General features: G+C 35.0%; 2 protein-coding genes across 3 annotated transcripts; one reads left to right on the top strand and one right to left on the bottom strand.

The window, feature by feature from the left end:
* Positions 1 to 427: 427 nt before the first annotated feature.
* LOC123225814 (phytoene synthase 2, chloroplastic-like) lies at positions 428 to 2,204 on the top strand. The gene is made up of 6 exons (XM_044650088.1): positions 428 to 750; positions 841 to 891; positions 1,106 to 1,278; positions 1,361 to 1,596; positions 1,688 to 1,880; positions 1,979 to 2,204. Exons 1-6 carry the CDS (start codon positions 438 to 440, stop codon positions 2,141 to 2,143), a joined length of 1,131 nt encoding a protein of 376 aa, XP_044506023.1. The 5' UTR covers positions 428 to 437; the 3' UTR covers positions 2,144 to 2,204.
* A 696-nt stretch (positions 2,205 to 2,900) lies between these two features.
* On the bottom strand, positions 2,901 to 8,484 carry LOC123225813 (serine/threonine-protein phosphatase PP2A-2 catalytic subunit). Of its 2 annotated transcripts, XM_044650086.1 has the most exons (11): positions 8,117 to 8,483; positions 6,909 to 6,965; positions 6,128 to 6,211; positions 5,539 to 5,610; positions 5,308 to 5,379; positions 4,954 to 4,994; positions 4,428 to 4,494; positions 3,887 to 4,078; positions 3,725 to 3,814; positions 3,526 to 3,633; positions 2,901 to 3,383 (listed from the first exon to the last, which is right to left on the bottom strand). In XM_044650086.1, exons 1-11 carry the CDS (start codon positions 8,207 to 8,209, stop codon positions 3,318 to 3,320), a joined length of 942 nt encoding a protein of 313 aa, XP_044506021.1. In that variant the 5' UTR covers positions 8,210 to 8,483; the 3' UTR covers positions 2,901 to 3,317. The 2 variants fall into 2 exon arrangements, with proteins under 2 accessions (XP_044506021.1, XP_044506022.1); XM_044650087.1 differs by lacking the exon at positions 5,308 to 5,379 and having other exon boundaries at positions 8,117 to 8,484.
* Between the last annotated feature and the right edge of the window lie 293 nt (positions 8,485 to 8,777).

The raw sequence follows: 8,777 nt of genomic DNA on the forward strand, positions 1-8,777 counted from the left end.
ACAAACGTAGCATCTTTGTAAAAATACACTATTATTCTCAACTCTTTACAATTTACCAATGATCCTGACAATTTAAACATCCTAACTAAACAACTATTCATCAACCTAAGAGTCAATCTCTAATCCTTGTATTAATTTCATCAAAACCAATCTTAATCACTTGTGTATTTGTCTCATTAGACTCATATGTTTATAAGTTTCCCAATAACTGCATTGTTAGATTCCCAAGAGGCCTTATCATCCATCTATTTTATCCCAAGTTTGTTGTTTTTCTTCAATATGGACAATGTGGGAAACGTTCGAGAAGAAACTTTTCATTGTTTATCAATATTCTGTTAGAAAACTTCTCATTGTTTTCGTCAGCTTGATCCTTTAATATTTCAAGAAAGGGGAAAGATTGAGAGGCCAAAATGAGTCCAACATTTTCCATAGCAGGAATGCCTACGGGGGTTGGGAATGGCAAAATAGAATTCTGTAGAAGGCCTCTAGTGATAACAGCAACAAGCAGTGGTGGAGTTACAATGGCCCCCAGGAAAACTAGCTCAGTAAGCTTCCCTGGATTGTCAAGACTAGGTGTTCCTCACACTGATCTCCATGTCCGCGAAATCGTTGAGAGGCAGTCGCAGGTTTCATTGTTTTGTAAGGAAGATTCCTGCAGAAGAAAGCCTGGGTTCGCTCCTTTGTTCCTTGAAGAAGCTTATCAAAGATGCGGAAATATTTGTGCCGAATATGCAAAGACTTTTTATCTAGGTTCAATTTCACTTCCCTTCTTTCCAACAATTGGTGGTGGCTTAAAACCACAAGGTTTGAATTAATTCTTCTGTTGGTTTCTTGATGCAGGTACCTTGTTAATGACAAAGGAGCGACAAAAAGCGATATGGGCGATTTACGGTGAGTAATAATTGTTGACTCTGCAGATTAATTCTAGGAGATGACTCACTTTCTAAATTGATTTTCTTGAAATGGGCATTGTTTTCTGCCCTTTAAAGGTTGCAGGGTTCACTGGAGACTCCAGTTTTTGAAACTAGGCTGGGGAAGCAAGTGTCGGAGAATTTCTAGAATCTAGAAAATAAAACTGAAGACTAATTGAAATGAATTTCTGCAGTTTGGTGCAGGAGGACTGATGAGCTGGTTGATGGGCACAATGCTGTATGTATGAGCTCCAGCGTTCTTGATAGATGGGAAGAAAGGCTGCAAGACATTTTTGATGGGCGCCCTTATGACATGCTTGATGCTGCACTAACTGATACTGTTTTCAACTTCCCTTTAGACATCAAGGTGCTTACAGAATTCACTTCTCTAGGCAAGGGACCTAAAAAGGTTGATGTAATAATAGATTTATATTCTTTCTTTTTAACAGCCTTTCAAGGACATGATCGAGGGAATGAGAATGGATACGAGAAAATGTCGATACGAAAACTTTCAAGAACTCTATCTTTATTGCTACTATGTGGCTGGGACAGTAGGCCTAATGAGTGTTCCAATTATGGGAATTGCACCAGAATCTGCAGTTTCTACACAAAGTATATATAATGCTGCACTCTACTTGGGAGTTGGAAATCAATTGACAAACATTCTCAGAGATGTGGGAGAGGAGTAAGTTTCAGAAAGAGAAACCATAATTTGCTTAAAGCTGAAGCTTCTTAATTTACTCACTTTTAACTTTGTTATTGGTTTTTTTTCCCAGTGCTTCAAGAGGGAGAGTTTATCTTCCCCAAGATGAACTAGCACAGTTTGGACTATCTGATAAGGATGTTTTCTCCAGAAAAGTTAATGATAGATGGAGAGAGTTCATGAAAGAGCAGATTAAAAGAGCAAGATTCTACTTCAACCTCGCTGAAGTAGGAGCTACACAGCTTGACAAGGCTAGCCGTTGGCCGGTATTATTTAAATGACATTTCTATTTCTCAACATCAATGGCAAAAACAAAAAACATGAACCAAGTGATTGATGGTGAAATATATGCAAATTTTTGCAGGTATGGTCATCCTTACTACTGTACAGACAGATTCTAGATGCTATTGAAGAAAATGACTACGATAACTTGACAAAAAGGGCTTATGTGGGAAGGACAAAGAAGTTTATGATGCTACCCTTGGCATATTTTAAAGCTCAATCAACACCTTGCTTCAGCTTTTCTTGAAGATAATACTAAGAACAGAATTAGATTGCATAAAGGCTTGTGTTTTTGTGAATGTATGTAACAGTTGCCCCCTTTTAAAGGGGGAATATTTACACTTCATTGAACAACCATTGCAAATACAAGTAGATATATATTTCGTCAGATTATCAATTCTGTAATGTTAAAATTTACACCCTATTTCCATTTGTGCAAGCACCAGCAATTTTTAGGAATTGCCATTTGAGCTTACAGTAAGGAATCTACAAGATCTTGTCGATTTCATTCAACATTGCTAAAGAATAATACCAAATGAGTACCACTATATATACAAACAAATTATACAAACTGACAAACTGAAATGATAACATCTGATTGAATAATTTTGAAGTAAATGAATAAATAATCAATCAGAACATTCAATCACAAATTGTCACCTCACTTCATACTTATGATTTTATACAATTTGTAGCATAGTTTTATTCAATAACACACCTACAAACTTTTGTCTATAAATCAAAGAAACCAACTTAAGTATTTCAAAATCAAATGACATTACAACCATCTCTTGCTCGTTATTAACAATAATTTGAATGATCCAACTTACTGATCATCCAAGGATAACTCATTTGGAAGTATATAAAGAAGCTAATATTAATAAAATGAACCTTGAAAAGGATTGGAATACTTAGTAGATGCTACCATCCAAACCTGTAAAATCCAAAGAAACAGATACTAGAATGAAAAACAAGAAGAGAGGTTGCTAGAGAACACATTTGACTGAGACAAAGTGAAAAAAAATATATAAAGCACCCATAATCAAAGACAAAAATAGAAAAGTCAACTCCATCCCTCTACAGATCCCCAAACCCAAGATATTGTATCCTTCTACATCAGAAAAAAGGCAAAAAGAAAGGGAACAAAACAAAAATCAAGAAATAAAAATTCCACATTGTTTGCTGGAAATGGTACATGAGCGACATCGGCATCACCAGCTCCACTGCTTCCTCTTTGTTGAAACTCGAGCATAACAAGGAAACAACAGAATCAAGGGGGTTTCCCTGCCAATTTTACAAGCTTGTTCACCCAATCATCACCTCAGTGTAATTGTAAATCTTTAATTTGAAAAAGCCCTTAGTACATAAACCAGCTGCAGGCACTGGATGCAGGGAATTCATCAATTTAATACCAGCTTGCATCATAGAAAGTAGTCAGGTGTTCTCCTTGTCACATCTGGCTCTCCTCTCCTTGGAGCAGGTTCAAACTGCAAAGGTAAAATGTTCGTAAATCACAACCTGAGCAACAGCAGGGGGCCTTTGGTAATCATGCTTAGGGGTTCAGTTTGTGTGAGTGGGCAATCAAGCGTGTGAATGAGATACGTGTGCAAAAGTGCGAGTGAGACCAACCTGAATGAAGGTGTGACCCTTGCAGTCATCAACTTCCAAGATGGATGCCATGTTGCCACAGCGATAACAATAATTAGGAGCACTAAATATGGTAACCACCTTTTGCTCCTGTCAAAAAAATGCAGAACCAATTATTCAATGGTCAATAACCCAAAAGAAACCCATAACAGCCTCAGAATTGGGTAAAGTAGTTAGTTACATGTCCCCAGTTGTATCCTTCCATAACCAGCTGGTGAGCCCTTGCAATCAGCTTTAAGTTATTTGTATGGTTAAATTGCTCTGATATATCCTGCAGAAACAACAAAAATGAGCACACCTAAAGAAAAGTGCTATTAGAAGGAAAAAGGGAAATTATTTTTACTTGACCAAAGGTGTATCCAGCACCCCTGGGTGAGATGCCCCAACCACAACGATCATCCGGATCTGACCATAAAAGGTCACACATCGGACCCTCATGGGGAACTTCTTGAACACGATCAAAATTGCGTATGTTATCAAGGGTTTCAATGGATGGAGATAATCCACCGTGGAGACAAAATATTTCTGATTCAACCTTCAAGAGAGAAAAATATAATAAGGATCCATATAATAAATTAATCCCAAACTGTAGATATTAGCAAAACCAATTACACAACAATTAAAATTTAATATTCCACTTGCAAAATACACATGTTAGCACTAAGCAAGAACAAACTCAAAACTATGGGCTTTGTTAACAACAAACTATAATATATATGAAACTCGAAGAGTTAGAAATTGCTTAACTTGGTATATCAAGCAGTATATTTTACAAATTGAGATTCTAGTTGCATTCTCTATTCCTTAAATGTTTCTTTCCACAAGCCCATAATCATTCTATGTTTATCTTAAGATATCAACAAATAATATATAATCATACTAACCAATGCGGTCAGCGGAAAATAGTCAAATAAATCAGTAAATATCTTCCAGACATTAGCATTTCCGTACCTGCAAATATAAGCAAGAATAAATATCTTAGAATAAAAGGAAAGGATAATAGCAGAAATACAGTTTTTTATATTTCTATAAGAAACAAGGAGAATATTGCATTCAGTTACATAAAATAATTGTTATCTGTAACCTTAACCAGCATTCATAATTTTCTTAAAAAATAGCCCACAGACTTTACATCTCAAATAAAATTATTTCCTGTTGAATCATATTCACTGGATAGCCATAACTGTCTCACTGAACAAATAATAATCTGTGTGACATTGCGCCAAGACAGTCACATAGCAACTTGACAAAAGAAATGGAAGCAAATGCAGAGTTTCTAAAAGGAACAATTTAAAATTGCATCACACATTCTGAATTAAGGTCACAATCTTATCCAAAAACTTTATAAATTTCTTGTTACATTTTTAAAGAAAAATGAACCTTAGAAACCAAGGATTCCAGAAAACTCACTTCCTAAGGCATTCATCATAGAACCCATAAACTTGAGTAATCTGCAATAAGAAACATAATTCAATAATCAGCTTTTGATAAAAAAAAAAAAACCAATCAATCAAGATAAATAGATGTAAAAACAAGAGGCAGAATCATAATGTCACAAACAGAAATTTCACCTGTAACAGAACAACAAAAAATGATGCTTAATTGAATTTTTCATCATTTTGATAGATAAACTATACTTTGTGGTCAGATCTGACAACTACAATTAAACATTCAATAACTTGAAATCAAGCATAGAAAATGGTTACATAAGCCATGCTCCATAATTTAAATGCATAACTAAAAAAAGGACACCACAAAGCATACCTGACGACTTTCATGATTCCCCCTAAGTATAGTAATCCTCTGATGATAACGCACTTTCAAAGCAACAAGTAGCTGAAGAAAAATTTCAACCACATAGAGCATGAAAAAATTTCTGAAAATTTTTTTATTGGAAATGAATCATAAACAATTGATAATTCATAAGATTAGATGCTTTACAGCTTGAATTAAAATGCATTAAACATTGAAAAGAGAGATAGCAACTCTACTTACTGTTACAGTTTCAACTGAGTAGTACCCACGGTCAACATAATCTCCCATGAACAAGTAATTTGTATCCGGACACTGATAAGAAAATTTGATCCAGAATCTAAAGGATTATACTCAAGGAAGACAAAAAAATAAAGATTTTCAACAAAGGCAAATATTGCACCATGTCAAAAACAAATATCAGATCCAAAATGTAATTTTATTATCTCTTGAGGTTTCTGACCACATTAGGCAAATAAGTGAGACCAGATATATTTTAGTTGCGGGGCATGCAGTAGCAAGCTCATAATAATTCAACCTAGGACAGGTACCATCATATTTCATTTTAAAGAGAGGTAATTAATGAAAAACTGAAGCAAAAGGGTCCAATTGTATTCAGGTTAAACCTCAAGGAATATCAAGGATATTTTCCTTTCACTTTATATTAATTAAGAAACTGATGTCTCAACATTTCTATAACACATTTGTCAAGAGCTTAATTAGCAAGATTTCCACATTCAAATTAAAGTCCAACTATCATCTCATCATATATCACAGTCCTTAATTCATCAAAAAGTTTTCAACATAGAAATAACCCAAACTAGAGTAATACCTTTCCCCCAATGCGAAAAAGCTCTGCAAGATCATGAAATTGCCCATGAATATCACCACAGATTGTAACAGGGCTCTTCACAGGCTGCATTGCATAAAACCAAAAAGATTAACTAGAATTCACAGCACTTCAAATTCATTGAGCATGTCTAACACCCAAAAAAGAAAAAAATAATAATGAACACAAACCTAATGCACAAACCACAAAACCAATAACTTTGAGTGACACAGCAATATCCACTAGTAGTTGAAAGAGACTGACAAAATTCTTTTCCACCCAAATAAAGTAAAAGGCAGAAACACACTAAAATGTATTCACACAAATTACCCTAGCTAGGCTACAAAACTTTGCAGCTCTGACCCAGATAAAAATCCAATTCAGAACTTAACTTCTACAAATTCAAAAATTAGCTGAGAAGGTTATGGTTGTTTATCAAAAATAATTAATTTGAACTGAGCAGAAATACGTGCCAATTAATTATAAAAGAAATGGTTAAATGAGAAACAGAAAAAGGAATCATTGCAACAAGAATGTTGATTAGCTAACGAACTTGAAAACTAATGACGCTAAATCGCCTTCCCTTTTGACAACCCCCAATTGCCAATCTAGATCTAAGAAGTTGACTAGTTGAGAGCAAAAAAATAATAAGAAAATGAAGTAACAGAAGTGCGTAAAACATACATATCAAAAGCATGTCTAAAAGAATCTACCAATATACATCTGAAATCAGAAAACAACCAAAAAAAGGAAAAGGTAATAAAAATATGGACAGAAAGCATACCTGAACATTGCTTTCTTCCATCAATATCTCTTTAGCCTTATCACATAACAATCTAACCTGAATCATGAAGACAATGATCATGGGTAAATAAATTGCTAGACTGCTGACAGAAAATTTTCATCCACCAGAGATATATATAATAAACACACAAATGAGACAAAAAAGAATGAAAGATAAGACAAAAGCACAAATTGTAGAACTACCCTTCATTAAAGTTTAAGGGAAAAGCTCCCACCATATAAGGCAATAAAACTAAAAGTAGTACACTTCATCAGATTCTTAATAATTAACCATCTTCAATAGAAAAAGTTCCAGGAATTTATGGCGATACATATATTGTCACATGTTCCACAGCTTTTATCTTTGGTTTATTTCATCATCATAGTTACTTCTCATAATCAAGAAACATAACAATGAAAGGGACTAACCAAAAACAGAGAACCCTAAAAATGCTATCATTAAAGCAGATAAAACAGAGAACCATAGCTTCACCTATCATTAATATTATATATCCTATCAATAATAAATGTGTGTGTGTGCGCGCGCGCGAGTGTGTGTGTGTGCGTGCGCGCGCATGTGTGTGTGTGTGTGCGTGTGTGTGTGTGTGTGTGGGAAGTTTGCAAGGTCCTTCAGCTTCAATGAAAAAACAATATTATCAAAGCATGAAAACGTCACATATACCAAAATCCACTTATCTAAGCACTAACATGTAGCAAGAAATAATTAGCCACATCACCCATCATGAAAACACAATTCATCAAGAAATCATTAAGCACAGCTAGCAGGATAAAACATGAAGATTCTCCACTTCCGTTTCAGCAGTGTAACGAATTAAATTACGTCTCATGCCCTCAAAATTGCTAAAATCTCCACTCTTTTGATTCAATAATATAAGAAATTACCACTCAAAATTCCCAAATTCTACAAGAGCTGTCACTTTCACCATCCCAAAAGCAAATTTAAAGCAATCCCCCCAACAGATCGGACTCCATTACCCTCAAATCAACCCCATAACTTCAAGATCGGTCAAAAAAATCTCTAACTCTGCGCAACTCACAGATCACCCACCAAAAACAAAACTTTACCCAATAACGCCATAGAACTCTACCCGACCCGTCCACCCACCCGGATCCAACTCATTCCCTCCAAAAACCAACCACAAAAACACTCAAAAAACCATCAAAAATTAAGCTTTCAATATACAGTACCTCTTGCTCCGACAGGGGCTTGCACTGCATGAGCTGAGAAATCTGCTCGTCGAGACCTCCATGCGTGTTTGAAGGGACCGAATCCAAGCTCATTTTGATCTTCAATCTCTCGTGGTTTTCGTCTCCTTTTTTTGATGCTTCAAAGCTATAGATTCAGATCCCTCCAATTGCTCACCACTGTAACCCTAACTCAAAATTTCGACCGGAAAACAGGAATTCAAAACCCTACTTGTGATTCAAAACCCTAGAATTTCAATCCCATTTTTCGAAAGGCTTGGGAAATGAAGAAATAGAAAGAAGAGAAAATGAAACGAAATGAAATTCTCGAGAGAAATGAAACGAACGAGAATGCAAGCGAAGTGAACGGTAGTGGAGAAACCAATAATAATATTTCTCTTCAAGTGTTTTCAGTAAGGTCCCTTATCTTTCTTCTTTCAACAAAGGAGTCTTAAACGTTTTACAAATTATAAAGTTATTTAGGAGAAACAATTAAGTCTTTAATCTTCAGTTAAAAGCATTAACAGGAATATAATTAATTCTCAATCTTAAGTGATCAAACTAGGCCCCCGGTAACATCTCGATCAAAAAGCTCTAGCCAATAAAAACATGAATTATTAACATTTAATTCCTGTTTCCTTTTGATTCATATTTTAAATATATT

Source organism: Mangifera indica, chromosome 9, assembly GCF_011075055.1.
Source record: "Mangifera indica cultivar Alphonso chromosome 9, CATAS_Mindica_2.1, whole genome shotgun sequence".
In the NCBI taxonomy this organism is placed as follows: Eukaryota; Viridiplantae; Streptophyta; class Magnoliopsida; order Sapindales; family Anacardiaceae; genus Mangifera; species Mangifera indica.

What these genes read in the sequence shown, in the direction of transcription:
- LOC123225814 (XM_044650088.1), top strand. Translation starts at nt 438, where the DNA reads ATGCCTACGGGGGTTGGGAATGGCAAAATAGAATTCTGTAGAAGGCCT. An exon ending in CTCAGAGATGTGGGAGAGGA is followed by an intron (nt 1,597 to 1,687) that starts GTAAGTTTCAGA and finishes TTTTTTTCCCAG; the next exon opens with TGCTTCAAGAGGGAGAGTTT. An exon ending in ACAAGGCTAGCCGTTGGCCG is followed by an intron (nt 1,881 to 1,978) that starts GTATTATTTAAA and finishes AAATTTTTGCAG; the next exon opens with GTATGGTCATCCTTACTACT.
- LOC123225813 (XM_044650086.1), bottom strand. Translation starts at nt 8,209, where the DNA reads ATGAGCTTGGATTCGGTCCCTTCAAACACGCATGGAGGTCTCGACGAG. An exon ending in TTTTTCGCATTGGGGGAAAG is followed by an intron (nt 5,611 to 6,127) that starts GTATTACTCTAG and finishes TTTTCTTATCAG; the next exon opens with TGTCCGGATACAAATTACTT. An exon ending in AAGGATACAACTGGGGACAT is followed by an intron (nt 3,634 to 3,724) that starts GTAACTAACTAC and finishes TTTTTTTGACAG; the next exon opens with GAGCAAAAGGTGGTTACCAT.